The sequence below is a fragment of the Myotis nattereri genome, assembly GCF_964212035.1.
Source record: "Myotis nattereri genome assembly, chromosome: 13".
In the NCBI taxonomy this organism is placed as follows: Eukaryota; Metazoa; Chordata; class Mammalia; order Chiroptera; family Vespertilionidae; genus Myotis; species Myotis nattereri.
Genome location: NC_138088.1, coordinates 42070507 through 42092452, shown reverse-complemented (window position 1 = coordinate 42092452; position 21946 = coordinate 42070507). Strand labels below are relative to the sequence as shown.

The 21946-nt window shown below is 44.1% G+C and overlaps 1 protein-coding gene across 1 annotated transcript; it reads left to right on the top strand.

The window, feature by feature from the left end:
* The first annotated feature begins 434 nt into the window (after positions 1-434).
* GOT1 (glutamic-oxaloacetic transaminase 1) lies at positions 435-21198 on the top strand. The gene is made up of 9 exons (XM_081104614.1): positions 435-639; positions 9242-9423; positions 13586-13709; positions 14163-14275; positions 14395-14499; positions 16303-16453; positions 16539-16704; positions 17680-17822; positions 20414-21198. Exons 1-9 carry the CDS (start codon positions 522-524, stop codon positions 20551-20553), a joined length of 1242 nt encoding a protein of 413 aa, XP_080960740.1. The 5' UTR covers positions 435-521; the 3' UTR covers positions 20554-21198.
* The last annotated feature ends 748 nt before the right edge of the window (positions 21199-21946 follow it).

Here is a 21946-nt window from a genome sequence, read left to right as displayed (position 1 = left end):
GGACTGGCGTCCCGAGCGCAGACCCGGGGACTTGGCTACCAGTCGGGGCCAGGTCAGGCCGGGTCAGGAACGTGCGTGTACCGGTACCGGAAGGCCCCTCCGCCGTAACTCCCGCCTGCCACCGCTCCCATACCTGGAGAACCCCCGAAGGTCGATGACGAAGCCTCCGGGACACTCTGGTTGCTCGGCTCCGCCCCACCGTCCTCGGACGCCCGGAAAATGGCCTCAGCGATAGGACCACGCTCTGCCAATCAATATACGCCACGCCCCCAGCTCAGACGTAGTCCATTGCATTGGTGGTATTATGCCTCCCATCAGATTCTCTTCTCGGATTGGCTAATAACGTCTTGTGCGTCAGAAGCTGGCGATTGGCTAACCGCGTTGCCAAGCTCCAGACGCGGCTCGACCATTGGAGGCCGCGGGCCCGCCCCGCCGGCTAGTTGAAGGTGAGAGTCTCCTCCAGCCGGCGCGGCTGAACCAGACCGAGCGGCTCCAGCCTCACGGACTCCAGCTCTCTCGCCATGGCGCCTCCGTCAGTGTTTGCCGAAGTTCCGCAGGCCGCGCCGGTCCTGGTCTTTAAGCTCACGGCCGACTTCCGGGAGGATCCGGACCCCCGCAAGGTCAACCTGGGAGTGGGAGGTAAAGATGCCGTGCCCAGGCGCGTGAGTTGCCCGGGGAGCGGAGCGGACCTAACCTGGGCTGTGGGGACTGTGGGAGGGAGAGGCGGAGGCCAGCTTGGCACTGGGGTAGGGGCCGCGGAGGGGCAAGATCATGGAGGCTTAGTTCAACCTGCTTATTTTACACATGGGTATAGGAGCCCCTGGCAAAGGGAGATGTGTCCAAGGTCACACAGAACAGATGTAGCGCACTAGCGCAGTTTTCCCAATCCCCGTTCCGTGTTCTTTTTAAGTCTGTCTATCTATCTATCTATCTATCTATCTATCTATCTATCTATCTATCTTATTGATTTTAGGGAGGAAGAGAGAGATAGGAACATCAATGACGAGAGAATCACCGATCGGCTGCCTCCTGCACGCCCCCTACTGGGGATCGAGCCCGCAACCCAGGCATGTGCCCCTGACCAGAATCGAACCTGGGACCCTTCAGTCCGCAGGCTGAGGCTCTATCCATTGAGCCAAATCAGCTAGGGCCGTTCCGTGTTCTTTATACTACATTCTTCACTTCGTAAGAAGTGGGCGGCCAGAGATTGTAGGGAGAGAGGGTAAGATAGGGAGCCCGCTAGGCTTGGAGTCCTGTTGATGGGAAATGGACAAGGGAGAACTCAGCCCTGGGGAGCTTTTTTCTGAGCCGGTAAATATGTGAGTGGCTACCAGGTATCAGACAGGTACTTTCCCAGGCCGTGTGTGTGTGTGTGTGTGTGTGTGTGTGTGTGTGTGTGTGTAGGGGGTGTTGAAGATGGGCTTTGTTTTGCCTTCAAGAAGTAGGTGTTAAGTGAGATAAAAAGAGATGGAAAATGCTTCTGTGGCAGGTTAATGCTCCCTGGGGGGACCTGGGAAGAATGTCCCAGCCTTTTAGAAGTGGTAGGAAAGGAGTAGAGAGGGTGGAAAGGAGTGGAAAGCATAAGAAACTCATTTTCTACACACCCTTGCCTTCCTTTCTTGCTTGTATTTCTTGGACCTTGAACAGTTCAGAGCATGGGCTTCAGTTTTCTTCTTCTGCCAAGAAAAAGATTTGGACTTTTAAGTGCCTCTTAAATTCCTTTAACTTTAATCTTCTCTGGGAAATTTTTATTTCTATCAACTGTCGTTTGGATGTTTGAAACTCCACACACTTTCTGGACCACATACAGAGTCCAGCCAGGAAGAAGAAAATGAATAGGGTGATGTTCTATGCTAGGGAACAGACTTTCCTAAAAGGAGTAGAATTTATATATATATTTATTGATTTCAGAGAGGAAGGGAGAGGGAGAGAGAGATGGAAACATCAAAGGTGAGAGAGAATCATTGATCGGCTGCTTCCAGCGGGCCCCCCTCTGGGGATGGAACCCACAACCTGGGCATGTGGTCTGACTGTTAGGTCCTGAAGGAGGAACACAGGTGGTCAGAGTGGTAAGGGATTATGAATTTATTCATTTATTCAATCATCTGCACACCAGGTGGCTGAGCTTGGATGCCTCCAGCACCCAGTGATGGAGTCAGCAGCTTTTAAAGGGGCTTTTTCTGGGCGGAGACTTCTTGATGGAATGGAATAATGGAATGTGGTCACCGCAAGTGAAATGTCTTCAGCAAAGGGACTGTCCATAGTGCAATGATCTGAAATGCCAGTTCCTGGGGAAGGGGTATCAATTCAATTGCTCAATCAAACCTAACACTGACCATGCCTGGGAATCAAACCGTGACCTCCTGGTTCAAGGTTGACGCTCGACCACTGAGCCACACTAGCTGGGCAAAGGAGTAAAACTTTTAAAAACAGACAGTTGGACTGTTTTGTAGCAGAGGGTGGCAGGAAGGCGGTTCAGAATCAGGCTTCCCACTGTGACTGTTTATGTCTGTGCATATGACCTGTTAAAAAGACTTCACCAAAGATTATGGGGGAGGGGTAAGAAAAAGCCATTAAAAAGTGAGGGTTTGTTGAAGCTGGTAATTTGTTGAAGCTGGGAAATGGGTACATGAGCATCCATTATGTTATTCTTGAAATTTTGTATATGTTTGACATTTTTCATAAGAAAGCATTTTTAAATCAATACTACATAGTTTCATCCACAAAATGAAAAGTGATATTTCTAGCAGGCAGCAGAGTGGGAGAAACATCGAAAGATTGCCTTGAATTGAATTAAAGTGGGTACCATTCATCCTCTTACTTAAATCTAATCCAAACTTCCAAGTATTTCTTGGGGCCAGATATATGATGATGAACTAATATTGATGTTGATCTAAATATATATTTTAAAACCTCAGATTTTATTGACTCAGTTACCTTTGAATTGTCTTACAGGGTTTTTTATGAGGATTACATACATCTAAAGTACACAACAGTTTCTGGCACATAAGTAGGAGTTATGTAAGGGTTAGCTATTGCTGTTATTGTTTTGGCATTTCTTTGGGTGGGTCACAAAAAATGTAGAATAAAAATTTTCAGTTCAAGAACTGCAAAATGAAAGTTTCTGGCATTGGTTCAGAAGGAAAGTGCTCATGCAGAGGAAAAGCACCCTCCCAGCCCAGACCAGTTGTGTGATTAGCTCAGATGCATAGTCCACAGCTCAGAAGTTCACTTCAACTGTGACAGTGCCTTTGTCATGTTTTCCAGGAACCCAGGAACTTCACCTCCTTGTTATGAGCAAACTAGAGGCCCAGTGCACGAAATTGTGCGCGGGTAGGGTCCCTAGACCTAGCCTGTGATCAGGGCCATCTTCCACCCGCTTACCAGTCCCCAGTCCCACCCCGCCGCCGCCACCCACCTGGTTCCCCTCCCAGTCCCCAGTCCCGCCCCGCTGCAACCCACCATGGTTCCCCGTTCGCCATCCAGTAATCGTTCGCCATCCAGTGATCAGAGCCTGTGGGCCGGGGGTGGGACCGAGAGGTGGTCAGTGCACCTCATAGCGACTGGTCGAGTGGTCGTTCTGGTTTTATGCCGTTATGGTCACTGGGCTTTTATTATATAGGATGATTTTTGCATTTAATCTAATTTCATGCTTACAGTGACGCTGGAGGGTTGTTACTATTACTGGTGAAGCAGGCAAGTTATATGGCCATTGGTGGTGTGGAGCTGGAATTCTAGGCCAGGTCTCTCACACTCCTGGGTCTCTGCTCCCTCCTCTGTTTTGGGTACTTTCAGGTGCTCCAGAGGCAGTCAGTGCACTGTAGTGGGAGGAGCCAGGAGACTTGGGTACAGATTCAGTGGCATGACCTTGATGGGTTATTTAACAGACTTAGTTGGTGAAATGAGGAGGCAGGGCAGAATGCCCTTTCTCTAAAATTCTGCCCTTAAGATTCACTAGCACATTTCCTGACTATAGGTTAGGATAATAATATTACTGGCCTCTTCCGTTGACTGAGGATTAAATGAATAACGATGAAATGTGATATGTAAATAAAGTGTTATATAAATGTTATTTTTGATGATTACTGTGACCTTTCTTTTTTGTGGATGACAGGTGCACTGATAAGGGTCTAAATAAAGTAGAATAAGACGTCTCTTTTCAGCCTTTGTGTGTCCTAGCTGTATACTCATCCCACAATATCTTCTTTGTGAAGGAAATGTTAATTAGTCACTGATTTTGAGTCACTTAACTCTTTTTCCTCCAAGTTAAGCTAAAGCCCAATGGTGGTTATCCAGCTCAAGTTCTAGTGATGTTGGACATGTTTTGAATAAATTGCAACCATAATCTCAGTAGCTAGTTGCTACTTGCAGATTATTTCTCCAGGGAGTTTCTTTTTGCTATGACAATTTGCATAATTTCCTTATAGTTAGAGCAGAGCATCACATTTTCCACTGTCCGGTATGATGTTCTCTGAGTTGACAGTTTTACTGCTTCTCAAAGTTTCAGACAAATGGCTTTAGGCTGGGGAGACACGGGTCCAGCCTGAAGCAAGACATTCTTCATGGACTCCGGTCTGTTTGTCACGTAAACGTAGCTTTCTTTTGTTCCAAACTGTATTTGCTTTAATATTTGTTGTCATTTTTAATGCGGTTCTGGCATCTTCAGATAAAATCATTGGAGAGATGCGCTATATTAGGTGTTTCTGAGTACCCCTGGCCCTTTCCCCAGAACCTTTGTGGGAGAAGGGCCTTAGAGGCATATCTGCATGGGCTCTTGAGTGGGAATGGGTAAAGGAAGTGGAAGTCTTAGGAGGAGGAGAGGTGATGGTTTCATCTTTTACTTCCCTATTTTGTTCCTTTTCGTCTGGAAAGCAAGACTGCTGGACTTACCTGAAACCTGTGTGACTCCTCTAAAAGGGTTTCTACCCAGGGATAGCAGCAGTGCTGCATGGAGGTGGGAGCATGCTGATACAAAGGCCACTCGCATAGTCTTCTGGGACCTGCTTGCTTTGGGCTTTTTCTATACATCTGTTATTCTTAAAAAAGACACATGGATTAAGTATGATAGTCTGGTTCTTACAGACCTTGTGATCTTGGAAAATTTATTTAGCTTTTCTGATCTCAGTTTCTAGACCCCTAAAATAGGGATCACAGAATCTATATTGTGAGTTGTTATAAGAATTGAGAGTAAAAAGAAGTAAAGCATTTAGCATGGTCCCTCGTATGTGCTAAGTATTCAGTAGGTCTTTGTTATTACAATGGCTTTGGCTTCTTTACATCCTGAACTTCCCTGAAAACCAGACCCACATTTGCTATAGTTTGCTGGGTCTATCCTACAACCACCTCAAATGCAACATGTTTAAAACACAACTCATCATTTTCACCTTCCCCTCAACCTTTTCTTTTTTTTCTTCCCCATATGTTCTATGTCTTGGTCAACACCACCACCACCAATCATTATCCCTAGAGAGAGACTTTGGAGTCATCACGGACCCTTTCCTGGATCCTATATCTATTTACTTGGTTACTGTAAATATTTCTCTTTTCTCCGCGTCTAGCACAGCTAGAGAGCAGTCCGGTTCTTGAGTAGGGGCTGCTGGGGATTGAGAAAATGAAAGAAAGAGACAGACACAGAGATGGAAGGAAAAAGCTGGGGCCGGTGGGACCACTGTCCTCTGATGGAGAGACAGGAACTCAGAGCCAATACAACGTGTTTATTTTATACAGAAAAAACCAGGAAGTTTTACTAAAAGTTAAGACAAAGGAGATTATGTTCATTCTTGGATCGTATTCATTCCTGGTGCTTGGCTGGATTTAAATAACAAAACCCACCCCCTGGCACCTGGGCTGAAGGTCAAGCTGACAACACTCCTGCCTCTGGCAAGGCGTGTTTCCAGGACGTGGCTTTGCCAACATCACTGGCTTCAGCTAACAATAATTAAAGAAATGCCCATGTGCCTTCCCAGGTGCTCTCTACAGGTTACCTTCTGTCTTTTTTACCTCATAAATCTTTTTTTAATTATCTCTCCTTTTCTTTATCCCTTCTGCTGCTCCTTAATTCAAGACCTCATTATTTTCCTTTGGGATTATTGCAGTAACCTCCTGGCTTAATTATCTGCCTCCATCCTCCTCTCCAGTTATTTTCTATCGTGTCAGTCAAATGATCCTATTACAGCTGTCCATGTCACTCTCTCTGTGTCTCTCTCTTTTTTTAAAATATATTTTTATTAATTTCAGAGAGGAAGGGAGAGGGAGAGAGAGAGAGAGAAACATCAGTGATGAGAGAGAATCATTGATGGGCTGCTTCCTGCATGTCCCATACCGGGGACTAAGCCCACAACCTGGGCATGTGCCCCCTTGACCGGAATTGAACCTGGGACCCCTCAGTCCGCAGGCTGATGCTATACCCACTGAGCCAAACCAGCTAGGGCTCCATGTCACTCTCTTGCTTAAGTGCTTTCAGTGGTTTGCCCAGTGAAATGAAGTTCCTTCTAGGAGAGACTCCAAGACTCTTTGAACCACTCGTTGGTATTCCTCCATTCCAATCATGAAAATGCAGATCCTCCAAAACATCTCTCCACGCCTTTTGGACTTTGCCAGTGTTCTCTCTGTGCGGAGTGCTTGTCTTTCTTTATCTTTTACACCCTTTCTACCTCATTGTCTGCACAACCTCCCCTGACCCCTCACAGGAGAATTAATGGCTCTGTGTTCTATGTTTTCTAGAGAGCAGTGTTTTATTTTATCCATCTTTGTGTAGCTACTTCTAGTCAATGCCTGGTCCATGATAGATTCAGTAAATCCTTGTAAGATGAATGAGAGAATAAAAAAATGGGTGAGAAACTTATTATTCCAGAAACAGGAATAAAATCCCTTGGGCAGCAGGAACAGTGGTTGTTGATAATGCTCCAATCACCCAAGAGGAACCTGCAGTTCTGCCTCGTTAGGCCATTTAGGTGAGACATTGGGAATACATCTGGAACTGAACCTGGGGAAACAGCAGTGAAGAAGGAAAGGGAGGTTTAAATTGGCCAATTTCTCTGTTGTCACTATATAGACACACTGCCTCCCTGACACCAGTTGCATTAAGTATTTCTTAGAGTTGCAGAGTATACAATACTGGTAAGAGCAATAGTACTGTGGCTTTTTCTTTATCTTATTTTATTTATTTAAAACATACAATTTACAAATATTGTCTAGCCACTAAAATTGTGCTGTAAATTGTTCATATATATTTGAAAAATGCCCACTTGCCTTTATAATAAGAGATATGCAAATTAAAACTACTCTGAGATTCTATTTGCATTCTCACACTGGCAAAAAAACACACTCGGTGAGGCTGTGTCGGGAAGCAGACAGTCTTATATGTTGATGGTAGGAATGTAAACTGATAACATTTTGATGGAGGACAATTTGGACATGCCTATCAAAAACAACAAATGCACATATTTTTCAGCCATTTCAACCTTGCATCTAACAGATATATTTGCACATGTGTAAGATGACGTATGTACAAGGTTGTTCACTGAAGTTTTGTAATAGCCAAAGATTGGAAACAACTCAAATGTTCATCAGCAAGAGACCGGCAAAACAAATTATGGTACACTCATCAGTTTTGTGCTGTAGAAAAGAACAAAAACATTGTGTGCACAGATATAAAAAGATCTTCAAGTGGAAAAAGCAAGAAACAAAACTGTATATTATGGTATATGTTACCTTTTGTGTGAAAAGAGGGGGGACAAAGCTGTATTTCCTTGTGTGTGCATAGGGAAATTTTGGAAAAAGAAACTTTTTTTTCTTTTCTATAAAAAGAAATTAAGGACAGTTTATTCATGGAGTGAGAGTATTTGGAACTAGGTTAAATGGAGGATAAAGATGGGATGAGAGCATGTGAATATATCACCTATTAGAAGAATAGTTAATGCCAATTAGTTTTTTGATAAGTGGAAAAAAGCACATTGGAAATTCTATATACAATCTGATTCATGTTTTATAAAAGAATATAATCATGTAAAATAAAGCTTATAAGGTTGTATACCAAAATTTTCATACTCCTTATCTTTGAGTGCTGGGATTACATGTTAATCATAATGTTTATTATTTACTTTCTGGGCTTTTCTAAATTTTGTACAGTCAACATGTGTTGTTCAGTAAATAATATCAACCACCCCACAAAGTGATTTTTTAAGAAAGTTAGGGATTAATATTGGGCAGAAATCAACCAAGTTAATCAGAACTACTCTAAAATTTTCAGCTTCAAAATCACTTGCAAAAGTACAGGCTTGTTGGAAACCTAAACATTCAAGCAGAGAGGCAAATGGTCCCAGCAGGAATCCTACTCAGAGAGATCACTGGCTTGGGTGCAAGCCAGAACAGCTGCCCTCAAAAGCCATAATCCCCAAATAAGCATAGGGTAGTATAAAAGGGGGGAGGGGGAAAATCAGTTATAGGATAACTCAAAGTGGACAAAAAATACTTTTAGTGTAGAAGTGCTTAGAAATTTGATTATAAGCAAGATTAAAGGTTATGAAATAGATGCATTTAGATCAATAAAAGTGTGAAGCGCATGAAGTGGGAGGGACAGTTAAAATGGTAAACACTGAATGATGTCAGAACACAGAGAGAGGACACAGATGTGTTTCAGTGGGCTGTTGAGTGACTGTGTAACCAGTTGTTGGAATCTTCAGTCACAGGGCGTTTGCTTGTCATTTGTCCCATTTCTGTTCGTATGGGACAAGAGGAGGAGGGGGTCTCCTTTCACACCCCTCTCTCTGCATGTTTATGTTTGAAGGTGCAGCTTTCATCTGAAGTAGCACCTAGCCTTTTTCTGGAAGCCTCTTGGGGCGATACAGAAGGAAGCAGATTGGTGGGTCAATGGCTATAGAGACCTCAGTGCACTCGTAATCCTGACATAGCATTTGTAGGATATATCATTTTCGTTCACTCAGTGCTTTCACATGCATTCTCTCACTCCATCAGGCTCTGATATCCCAGTTTTATTTTAACATTCTATTTTTCAGTGATCATAACTTTAAGAACTATAAGTTCTGTAAGGATAAGAACCATGTCTGTCTCTATTTGCCCAGCGCCTAGCCCAGTGCTTGGCCCAAAGCGGGCAGTCACTTCCTGAACTTTAGTTTGTTTTGATCAAATGGTGATAGAATTTTCCCTGTTCATAGTTCCAAACTCTTATTTGGACAAAGCCTCATATAAATCCCTTATGTAACTCTTTCCCATGTTCTAGCTTATCGCACGGATGACTCCCAGCCCTGGGTTTTGCCTGTAGTGAGAAAGGTGGAGCAGAAGATTGCTAACGACAGTAACCTAAACCACGAGTATCTGCCAATCCTGGGCCTACAGGAGTTCCGGACCCATGCTTCCTGCCTTGCCCTCGGGGATGACAGCCCAGCAATCCAGGAGAAGCGGGTGAGTTTTTGGATGAGGATATATATTTTCTCTTTAGGAACTGTGAAGGTGAAAAAGAGGTTGAAAATTCAAGTTGTTTTAAAATGTTAGGTGTTATGTCTATTGAACTGTCGATGAATCAGGGATTAAGTAGTGTGACCTCAGGAACCTGATAGTGCAAATAACGTGCTTTTGTATAAAGCACAGCTTCTTCAATGGTTCACTTTTGCCCAGTTGATTATCAGATTTTAGCTACTGGGTTTGAAGCAGTCAGGAAATGCCAAGCTAAGGGAATATAATGGATTGATCAAAAGACTAGGGTCTGGATCCAGCTCTGCCACTCTTTTGACCATAGGCAAATCACCTACCCCTCTGGCCCCTATGACTCATCTACGTGTTACTGAAAGACTAGTTTGTGGCTCCTGGTCTCGTAAGGCTTTTATCAGATTTTCGAAAGGAGTCTGTGGCCCCCAAAAGTTCAAGAACCACTAGTCTAGATGCTCTCTGAAGTTCCTGTCACTTTTACTGTATTCTTTTATTCTTCTAGCCTTGGTCTCAGCTTCTCTCATTTCAGTGCTTCCTGGTACGTAGTCTGTGTATGACTAGAGACCCTTGGAAGAGGAGCACATTTGGAAGCAGCCAATGAGAGAGGCTCTATGTGGCAGGAAGTGGTTTGGTGGAGATTCCCAGTGTTGTAGGGATTCAGAGAAGAAGGAGGCTGGTGATGGCCGAAGATGAGACTTCCACTGAACCTTGGGAAGTGAGATACAACGCTGGTTTTCAACACTGGCTACGTTAGTATAACCTGGGGAGTTTTTAAAAATATACTAATGGCTGGACCCAACACCAGGCCAGTTAAATCAGAATCTTGGAGGGTACCACCCTATCCTGCCCTTTTACTACCTTCCCTTCATGGGCATTTAAAACATTTTTTTTTTAAAATCCAGTATATTTTTATTGATTTCAGAGAGGAGAGGGAGAGAGAGATAGAAATATCAATGATGAGAGAGAATCTTCGATCAGCTGCCTCCTGCACATCCCACACTGGGGATTGATCCCGCAACCCAAGCATATGTACTGACCAGTAATTGGACCTTGACTTTCTGGTTCATAGGTTGGTGTTCAACTACTGAGTCATGCCAGCCAGGCAACGGGCATATTTTTAATAGCCCTCTAGGTGATTCCAAAGTACAGCAGGATTGAGAACCACAAGGTACAGAGGGAAGGTATTTGTCTGAAGTAGTGGGAGTTCAGGGCCAGAGGTAAGAGGTAAGCAGGCCTATATGTAAAGAGACCTATCTGATCAGGCAGGCTGGTTTTTAGCAGCCCGGGCAGGGGAAGCCACCTTAAGGTTTGAGCAGAGGAGTTACCCAATAAAAGTGTTGGAAGAAGATAAACTTGGTTGTGTGCGTAGGAAGGGGAAGAGCTCAGGTTTTTGCAATAGCTCAGTTAGATATTATGCAATTTAAACCAGCGGCCCTTATCGCTCCCCTGGGCCATTGTCTAGTGCGCCCTCATGAGTGGAAGCGACCACATCTTGGAGACACCTGATTTATCCCCACATGCTGTTACCCATATGCTCTGATAAACAGGACTGCAGGGCCTAGTGAAGGTTACACAGGGACACATTATTATGTGTATCAGAAGGCAGTGAGGCTCCAGGTCGGTGATTAGGCAAGTAATTAACTTAATTAGGGTGACTCACTTCAAGGAACTGAAGGATAATACGGGTAGAAATGGAAGAGTTTAGAGATTATGGGTGGCATTGGGACATTGCTCTGACATTCCAGTGTTTCCATAGAGGGAGAGGAGTGGCTTGATAAAGTTTGAAAGTGGGGAATTTTGGCAACTGGGGATTCTTCTGAGGTGCTGTTGATAGTTGGAATTCTTTTAACAAATGAAAGCAGAGATTCTGTGTTGGGGAGTTTCTTCTCCTAAGACTGTGCACTCTTACACATTTATTAACTGTGTTGGGCAGACACTTGTTCCTTTGCCATTATTGATCACTTCATGCTGTAAGACTCGGGGCTGTTACTTGTGGAACATAGCCCTCCCTCTTAGTCTAGTGCATTTCATATCTTCTTTTTTTAAAATATATTTTTATTGATTTCAGAGAGGAAGGGAGAGGAAGAGAGATAGAAATATCAGTGATGAGAGAGAATCATTGATTGGCTACCTCCTGCACACCCCCTACTGGGGATTGAGCCCACAACCTGGGCATGTGTCCTGACAGGGAATCGAACCGTCACCTCCTGGTTCATAGGTTGATGCTCAACCACGGAGCCACACCAGCTGGGCTTTTTAAACCATTTTATCGTAGAAAATTTCAAATATCTACAACAATAGATAAAACAGTGTAATGAGCAAACCTCCATGCATCCATCATCTAGCTTCAACAATGATCTGTATTTGGTCAATCTTGTATACCTCCCACTGCCCTGCCAAAGCTGAATTATCTTAGAGCCGGTCCTAGACACCACCATATATTTTTTAAAAAAATTATTTTAAAATTTTACAAATAATACATGAAGACATTTTTATTTTTAAAAGACAACTTACAGGTTAGGCCACAGTCCCTTTGACCACTATTCTCCATAGCCGAGGCCCCTCCACAGAGGTTGCCACTGTTTTTAGGTTCCTTTTATTTAGATAGGCTTTTCCATGTACTCTTTTCCTTTCTTTCTCCTTAATCCTATAGACATAGTAAGCAACATGTAATTTATAACATTTCTCTACTGAAAGAGTTATGCTAAAACCTCGTTTAAATCATGAAAGGGCAAAATCAAAGATATAGAGGCAGAACAACAATGGGTTAGTGACTAGTGTGAGAAGACCTGGGTTGATGTCCAGCTCTGCTACTCACCACCTGTGTCTTCTTTGGCAAGCCACTTCTCTGAATCAGTTTCCTCATGTAAATTTGGGATCTAGAACTTATTTCATGGGATTGTATAAGGATAAAAAAAAGAATGTATGTGAAGGTATTTGGTAAATGGTAAAACTTAGGACTTTTATTATTGCCCCTGTGAGGTCATTTTAAGATGAGATGAAGCTCAAGGAGAGAAAGTAGTATTCACATGTCACCTTTGTTTCATTAGAATATATGTCTAAGGATTCCTAAGCCTGCATTATGGAAGGAGAAAGCAGTATTACAGATTGATGTCAATGGCAAGCTGGAACATTATTTTCCAGGCTTCTGCTGGAGGGCAGGTTTTTTTTTTTAAATATATTTTTTATTGATTAAGATATTACATATGTGTCCTTATCCCCACGTTACCCTCTATCCCCCCCCCATGCCCTCACCCCCACGTTGTCCGTGTCCATTGGTTAGGCCTATATGCTTGCATATAAGTCCTTTGGTTGATCTTTCCCCCTTACCCCCACCCTCCCCTACCTTCCCTCCAAGGCCCGACAGTCCAATCAATGCCTCTCTGTCTCTGGATCAGTCCTTGTTCATCAGTTTATGTTGTTCATTATATTCCACAAATGAGTGAGATCATGTGCTATTTATCCGCTCTCTAGTTCCATCCATGCTGTGGCAAATGGTAAGAGTTCCTTTTTCTTCTTCCTCTTCTTAAAGAATACCTTTCAGCATTTCATATAATGCTGGTTTGGTGGTGATGAACTCCTTTAGCTTTTTCTTATCTGTGAAGCTCTTTATCTGACCTTCTATTCTGAATGATGGCTTTGCTGTATAAAGTAATCTTGGTTGTAGGTTCTTGCTATTCATCACTTTGAATACTTCTTGCCACTCTCTTCTGGCCTGCATGGTTTCTGTTGAGAAATCAGCTGACAGTCGTATGGGTATGGAGGGCAGTTTTGATCTTGGGATGGGTATCAAAGGGATTGGGGGTGTGCCCTCCAGGGCACACTCTGATGTGGCCTAGGTATGTTCTCTTCTGTATTCAGAAGGGAAGTTCCCCTCAGAGTCAGACTTCAGACTTCCCTAATGCTCATAGTTGGTAACTTTGAGCAATGTGCTTCAGTTCTCAGCCTCCATTTCCACATTTGTAAACATGGGCAAATAACAGTATCTTCTTCATGTAGGTGTGAGGTGTGATGAGACAGTACATTTAAGGGCTTAGCATAGAGCAGGCACAAAGTAAATGCTCATCATTACTGTATTTTTCCCGATATTTTCTGACTCCCCCATTATCAACCAGTGACCCTGCTTCTTCTCTTTCAGGTAGGAGGTGTGCAGTCTTTGGGGGGAACAGGTGCACTTCGAATCGGAGCCGAGTTCTTAGCGCGATGGTACAATGGAACGAACAACAAGGACACGCCTATCTATGTGTCCTCACCAACCTGGGGTGAGTTCTTTAGGTGTATTCAGAGGAGGAACAAAGAAACTAGGGGCAGTTATCCTCATGATCCTCACTGTTTACCCAGAAAATGTAATCCAGCCCTGGATCAACTGACATTTAGGAATGGCTTCAGCAGTGGGTTTTGGCAGGACACGCGTAATATGATGCTTAAATTCACATTAGGAATACTTTTTCCCAAGACTCTTGGTAGACTTATGTTTTCATGTGTGTTAAAACTTCCCAGAGGGGGCATAGAATGTAGATATATAGGGACCATTAGGATATAAGTTTAGCATGAAGAAGCCTGGTTGAATTTGTTTTTGCTTACAACCATTCTTAACTCCTCACCTCGGTGTTACCCAGTGGACATTCCAGGGCCCTGGAAGTTGACTTGTGTCCTTTACAATTACACCTCCTGTGATTATAAAACCATTTACATTTTTACCCCTTTGCTTGCAGAGAATCATAATGCTGTGTTTACTGCCGCTGGATTTAAAGACATTCGGTCCTATCACTATTGGGATGCAGCGAAGAGAGGACTTGACCTCCAGGGTTTCCTGAATGATCTGGAGGTGGGTGATGAGATGATAAAGTAAGCAGAACCATAGGGAGCAGGGAAAAGTTTTTGGATCAGTTGATAAGCAAGAGAGTCCTGCTTGTGTCCAAGCTGATGTAGCTTCCCTTTCCTCAGAAAGCTCCTGAGTTCTCCGTCTTTGTCCTCCATGCCTGTGCACACAACCCAACTGGAACAGACCCAACTCCAGAGCAGTGGAGGCAGATTGCCTCCGTCATGAAGGTAACTAACTGCCTTTCCAGAGCCTCTCTTAACAAGTAGTCTGTATTAACATCTAATGTGTCAGAAGCCATGCCTATTTACTGGAGAATATGTAAGTGGAGAAAAGCCTGAAGAAGAAAATAAATATTAACTGTAAATCCTGTTATCCAAAGGAAGCCAGTCAATATTTTGGTGCAGAATGTATGGTGTTTTTTTTTTAGTGTAGTTACACATATAAACATATCTATTTTACAAAGGCAGGATTATTTTGTCTAGACCATTTTATAACATACTTTGTCTTTGATTTGAACTCCCCTTACATGTCATTAAATGTTTTGTAGCATTGTTTTCCATGCATGGACATGTCACATAGGGATTGACTAAATTGGTTGATGGACATTAAGATCTCAGGTTTCTTCCTCTTATGAACAATTATGTAATAAAACTCCATTGTGTTATTTCTTTGGGGTAACTTTCTAGATTGGGATTTCTAGTTTAAAGTGCACATATGTTCTTTATTAAGGTGTTTAAAAAATACTCACTGGGAAACTTATATGACTGGCAGCATGGGGATATACTAGTGAACAAAGCTGCCCTCAAAGAGCATACACAGCCTGTTTGGGGAAACAGCCACGTGAGACAGTTTTGTTGGTGGGGTTATAGAGAGGCACATAGACCGGACTTTGGGAAGTATGTATGTGTGCGCGGGGAGGGGTGGTATTGCAGAAGAATCCTTCCTGGAAGTGGTTTCCATGTTGAAACTTGAGAGATGAGGACAGGTGGGGGCTGGAGGGGCAGGAATGTCCCCTGTAAGGGGAAGAGCATGGCCAAAACCCAAGGTGTAGAGGTCATGGCCCGTTTAAGGAAGTGAAAGTGATTCCTGGCCTAGAGTCCAAGGGCTTTGGGGGAATGTGAGTCATGAGGCTAGAGAGGTAAATGGGGACCAGAGCCTGTGCTGCGGCACTGACTTCATTCTGAGGGCAATGAGGAGCCATGAAAACCTTTGATGTCATGGAGTGACATGATCAGATGTGCATTGTCTTCAAGTCACCTTGGCTACATGGCAGGGAATGGATCAGAGGGAGTCCAGATTAGACAGGCTGGGAGAGTAGTTAGGGGGCTATTGTTATAATCCAGGTAGGAGCTGATGGGGACCTGAGTGAAGTAGATGGCAGTGACAGATGTTGAAAGGATTCTAGAGCTCCCAGGAGACAGGAGTGATAGAACTTGGAGGGTGATTGGATGTGAGGGATGAGTTGCAGAGGCAGGGCAGGAGAATGCACCTTAGCCGCTGGCTTGGATGGTTGGATCAGGGAGGTGGTGCCCACATAGAGAGTGAGCCCAGAGGAGGAGCAAGTTCAGTGTGGGGAGCCCTTTGAGGAGACCGGAGTGATAAGAATAGAGAGTATGCAGTGTACTTGTCCAGTAGAATAGCCCTGAGGTTACGAAGAGGCCTTGGGGATACCAAGCTGACATTTGACTAAGCTTATCACACCAGGAATTCATGGGAAAGAATCTGCCAATGTAGGACAGACACTGCCTCCATGCCTCCATCCCTAAGCCCTGTTGGCAAGGCGGCATCATGATGCTCTGGGGCAATACACTTAAAAAAACAAGGTTTACCGAAATTGTTAGATTTAGGGGTTGGTGTTTAGCTGAACAGAGAAGTAGAGATGTAAAGTGGTGATTGGATGCAGAAAAGAGAGAGAGAGGAGAAATGGACAGTTTTAGAAATTCCTTCCAGAAACAGTTGGGGATGAAAAGCCAGTGTCTGAGGTTGGTTCCTGAAGGATGTCCTGCCTGACTCACTTTCCTTCCTCGCAGCGCCGGTTTCTGTTTCCCTTCTTTGACTCAGCCTATCAGGGCTTCGCATCTGGAAGCCTAGAGAAAGATGCCTGGGCCATTCGCTATTTTGTGTCTGAAGGATTCGAGCTCTTCTGTGCCCAGTCCTTCTCCAAAAACTTCGGGCTCTACAGTGAGTGCTCTCCTGAGTTGCAGCCCCACCCTCCACCCCTGCCCCGATCAGGGCAACCACGGCTAATTCTCATCTCTGTCTCCAGATGAGCGTGTGGGGAATCTGACCGTGGTTGCAAAAGAACCTGATAGCATGCAGCGGGTCCTTTCCCAGATGGAGAAGATTGTGCGAATCACTTGGTCCAATCCCCCTGCTCAGGGAGCACGGATCGTGGCCACTACCCTCTCTAACCCCGAGCTCTTTAAGGAATGGTAAGGGACTCACAACCTGATGGGCAAGGGGTTGCAGAACAGTAAGTGCCCCATTACATTTAACTGTCTTTTCCTCTTATTTTAGCAGAGGCAAGACATAATTTCTTCAGCCTCTTTGAATCTCAGATATTTCTATGAAATAGGGTGCCACCTACTCTCAGGTGCATAACACAACACTTGTGCCTCACAGGCACTGGGAACATAGGAAGGGACACTCGAATAAATGCAAGTTTCCCCCACTCTCCCACCATCTAGGCTTTGTCCCCTTAAAGTGGGGAAACAGGAAGGAATTCCTGATAGGATAGAATATCCAACTTCAAGTTAGTGTGACAATTTGGGGGCTCTTCATTCTTAATGTTACATATATTTTATCTTATTTGAAACAGTAATTTTTATATAGTAGCTAAATCTGCAATCTCTATTTAATGAGTCTTTTTTTTTTTTTAAAATATATTTTATTGATTTTTTACAGAGAGGAAGGGAGAGAGATAGAGAGCTAGAAACATCGATGAGAGAGAAACATCGATCAGCTGCCTCCTGCACATCTCCTACTGGGGATGTGCCCGCAACCCAGGTACATGCCCTTGACCGGAATCGAACCTGGGACCTTTCAGTCCGCAGGCCGACGCTCTATCCACTGAGCCAAACCGGTTTCGGCTATTTAATGAGTCTTGATAAAATATATCATTCTGTCTAGATCAGCACCTAGGTGAAGTCTGAGTTAAAACATAGGTGGTATTACAGCTAGTATACCCAAGGCTAGAACTGAGCTCCATCAGTGAATATATTCCATTCCTTCTGCTGGTAACCATATCTCTTTGGCCTGTATATCCCCCATCCAGGCACCCACATACCATAACAGGCAAGTGGTAGTCCCATTTTCAGCTTATAGATTGAATTGTGGTTTTTAAACATCTGTGTTTTCATGTATTATCTCTCTGATCTGTATTGGTATTTATGTTACTGTCCACTCAGGAAAGGTAATGTGAAGACAATGGCTGACCGGATTCTGACCATGAGATCTGAACTCAGGGCACGATTAGAGGCCCTCAAGACCCCTGGAACCTGGAACCACATCACTGAGCAAATTGGAATGTTCAGCTTCACAGGGTTGAACAGTAAGTGCTCCCCACACCCAAATGCTCACTGTTGGAACCAGCACTCCTCTCAGTCAGTGTCCTTGGACTTGGCTCCATTAGCTGTTGCCTAATTGGTCATCGAGAACTTTAGACCAGAACAAGTTAGGTTTTCTTAAACTCCCTGGGTCTCAGAAGAGCATGATTGTGGTCTGTCCTGCATCCCATAACGAAGATATTTTCATTTTTGTTGCCTGGGAAGTGGCTCAGAGCCAGCTGGAACGTAACAGTGTTTATGGCTTGGAGCCTTGATTTATGAAAGGTCTGTTATAAATGCTTAGGTACCCTTTGGCTCTTCCTTAGTCCTAAATATGAATATTACATATGATTATTCAGGGACCTAATTTTTTTTTTACTTTTTTTATTGACTTTTTTTTTTAGAGAGGAAGGGAGTGAGAGAGGTAGAAAGAAACATTGATGTGAGAAACATCAGTCAGTTGCCTCCTGTATGTGCCTTGACTGGGGATTGAACCTGCAGTCTTTTTGGTGCAGGCTAACGCCCCAACCAACTGAGCCACCTGGATGGGCAGGGTGTTGCGGCCAAAGGTAAACTGAGTGGGGGGGGTGAAAGGATTAAGGAAAGACAGAAAAGAGAATGAAAGCTGGGTCTCGGTGGGACGCTGCTCCCTGATGAGGAGACAGCACCAGCGCCCACAAGCCGTGTCTTTATTTTATAGCAGATGCCACGAGGCAAAGTAGGGGCGTGATCACGTTGTTTACAGCATTCTCGTGAGTTCCAGCCCCACTCAACTATATGCACCTGAACTCTACCACAAGGCACGTGGGGTTATGTGTTTGGACCATAGAGTCAAGCTTACAACCACAGCTGTTGGCTATGATTGTGCTGAGAGGGCCCTGACCTCCAGCTGGGACTTGCACGTGGCACTGAGAGGACCCTGTCTTTTCATTAGTCTGAGGCTTGAACCTGGCCAAAACACTGTAGCCGCGCCCCATAGCAGGGACATAATTTCTTAACCGGTCTTTCCTAGTCTCTTAAGCATTGCCCTCAAAAAAGAGGTTACAGAGTTACCTTTTCATGTCATAAATAAAAACTTAGATTGATAGTTGGAATTAAAAGATGATTGAGTGTCCAGTGGGTAGCCTTGAATGATCTTGGTCAGCCGTCAGTAGGGCCTATTTGCAATTGGCCGTCCCTTCCAGTGATAGAGGGATCATTCATTTAATAAGTTATTCCCGAGCACCCACTGGCCAGGCCATATGTTGCAGACATGGCCACTCACCTGCATGTGGAGCTTGTGTGCCTGGCTTGGTAGTAATTGGGACATCAAAGGTCCTGGAAGTTACTATAAACCAGGGCCACCAGAATGCCATCTCTCTCTCTCTCTCTCTCTCCCCCTCCCTCCCTCTTCCTAAATCAATTTTTAAAAAGATGAACTGAGTTAATATAAAGTGCTTAGAACACTGGCTGGCACAGGGTTTGCTCCTGATAATTATGATTTGTTACCATCTTAGTTTGGGCTGCTATAACAAAATACAGACTGGGTGGCTTAAACAACAGAAATGTGTTTCTCACAGCTCTGGAGGCTGGGAGGTCTGAGGTCAGGGTGCCAGCATGGTCAGGGCCTGGTGGGGGTTCTCTGCTTGGCCTGCTGGTGGCTGTGTTCTTGCTTCATGCTCACAGAATGGTGAGAGAGCGCGCTCTCTTTAGCCTCTCATGAGGGCACTACTCCCATTATGGGGCTCCACCCTCATGGCCTCATTGAACCTAATCACCTGCCAAAGGCTCCACCTCCCAATACATCACATTGAGGTTAGGGTTTCCACCTGCATTTTGGAGCGACACAAGCATTCAGTCCATAACAATTATCATCCCATTCCCTCAAATGATGGTGTCTTAAGGGTACAAACTAGACAACAATCGGTTGAAATTCTCTCATGGCCTTGCAACAAAGCAAAAAAGCTCTAGAGATTGTGGCATAAAGGAAGTACAGGCAGTCCCTACCTGCTCTATCCATGAGAAGTTCTGCAAACACATGGGAAAGTGCCCCTGTTTATGTTTGAATGAGAGAGCTAAGACATGTCAGATCAGAGAGGTATCTGCAGGTTTCTAGCCCGTTGGTTCATGCACACAACATTTATCCAGCTCCTCTCATGCACGGGGCCTTGTACAATGTACTGTGTTAATGAAATGTCCAAGGGAGGTTGCTTCTAGGTGCTCAGGGATAAGCAAATTCAGGTTAAGGAAGAGACGAAAGAAGCACTTCATAACCAGTTTTTTGTATCAATGGAATGTTCTGAAGTCTGAGGGTTGTTTCAGTTGATAGTGTGTCCTGTGAATGGGATGTGCAAGGTTTGGTTGGGAGGTAGTCCCAGATTAAAATTCCCATGAGGAGGAGCGCTATTAAACTTTTTGGGGATTAGAAAGTCAGCTAATACGACTAGTTTTCAGAATCGATGGAGGATTTTTCCCTGTGTACAATTGGACAAAATAGCTTTTTTGGTTTTTCTTCTCTGTATTACGAGGCAAAGAAGGAAAACTAAAATTGTCATGGAGTTGCTGAGGCTTAAAGGATTCCTACTACTCTGATTATATCTCTTTTTGTTTTCTACAGCCAAGCAAGTTGAATATCTGGTCAGTGAAAAGCACATCTATCTGCTGCCAAGTGGTCGGATCAACATGTGTGGCTTAACCACCAAAAACCTAGATTATGTGGCCACCTCCATCCATGAAGCAGTCACCAAAATCAAGTAAAGAGGTACCACTGAAACCAGCAGCACCAAAGCGGCCCTCCGTCGAGTGTGTTCCCTGCCTGCACAAGTCTAGTTGTATACATCATGGATCAGACTATTGCAAGACCAAAAGGCTGCTCTGGTGAGGTTGGCCCCACTTGAAGAGAACATCTCTTGAAAAGAGATGCGGCCTGGGTTAGAGCCTTTCTGAAGGCCAGAGCAAATTAAGCTTTCTGTTTAAGAAGAATAAAGCGGTACTTTGATCATGAGCTGTAGATATCTTGCTCCCTTGCTAGAAGCCAGAGTCTTGCCTGTGTCACTTGTGTGCTTCTATGTGTTGCTTGACTCTGTACAAAGTCTAGTCCCAAAGATCAAGTTGTCTGAAGAGCCATGTGTAATTGTGGGTTTTGGCTGTCAGTAAACTCATCACCTCTCCCCAGAGTGTCTGTGTCCCTGCTCTTTCTGCATGGTTGTGTCCCTAGCCCTAAGCTTTAGTTCTTTAGGGCAGCTAAGGTACAAAATATATTTACATCACATGCACACAGTTAACTAAAAGTTTCACAAAACAGTATATACTCTTGCTACATGCAGTGCATTCTGATATTTTCTAGTCCATTCTGTTCTTTTATGTTCCATTTCACTAAAGAAATAAAAGTGCTGATTGAGACTCTATGTAATTGATTTTGTATCCACCAGTAGGTTGTAACCCATGGCTTAAAATGAATGCTATAGCCCTGGCCGGTTTGGCTCTCTGGATAGTGTGTCGGCCTGGGGACTGAAGGGTCCCAGGTTCGATTCCGGTCAAGGGCATGTACCTTGGTTGCAGACATATCCCCAGTGGGGGGATGTGCAGGAGGCAGCTGATCAATGCTTCTCTCTCATCGATGTTTCTAACTTTCTGTGCCTCTCCCTTCCTCTCTGTAAAAAATCAATAAAATATATATATATAAAAGAATGCTATAGAGCCCTAGCCAGTTTGGCTCAGTGGATATTGGGTTTTCTTGCGGACTGAATGGTTCCGGGTTCGATTCTGGTCATGGACACATGCCCAGTTGTGGGCTTGATCCCCAGTAGAGGGCATGCAGGAGGTAGTCAATGATTCTCTCTCATCAATGTTTCTCTCCCTCTTTCTTTCTGAAATCAATAAAAATATATATTAAAAAAAAGAATGCTATAGAGTGATGTACTAGTTGCTAAAGAAAACCTAATGCGTTCTTGTAACAGGCTTACCATTGGTGAACGCTTTTGCACCCCAGCTCTTTGCCAGTTTTCTGGACTTGTCCTTCAGATGCCAGCTGTCTTATATCACTTAAGACCTTGGACTTCATGGATTCCTAGAAGGGTTGACATCACTCAGGGTGATTCTAGATCACAGTCCCGCCCAATGCAGTGGAGCACCTCCTAGTCAATTAGAG

Excerpts from the sequence above, each read along its gene's own strand:
- GOT1 (XM_081104614.1), top strand. The coding sequence starts at position 522 with ATGGCGCCTCCGTCAGTGTTTGCCGAAGTTCCGCAGGCCGCGCCGGTC. Across the intron at positions 14,276-14,394 it reads GTTTCCTGAATGATCTGGAG|AAAGCTCCTGAGTTCTCCGT; the intron begins GTGGGTGATGAG and ends CCCTTTCCTCAG. Across the intron at positions 17,823-20,413 it reads CAGCTTCACAGGGTTGAACA|CCAAGCAAGTTGAATATCTG; the intron begins GTAAGTGCTCCC and ends TGTTTTCTACAG.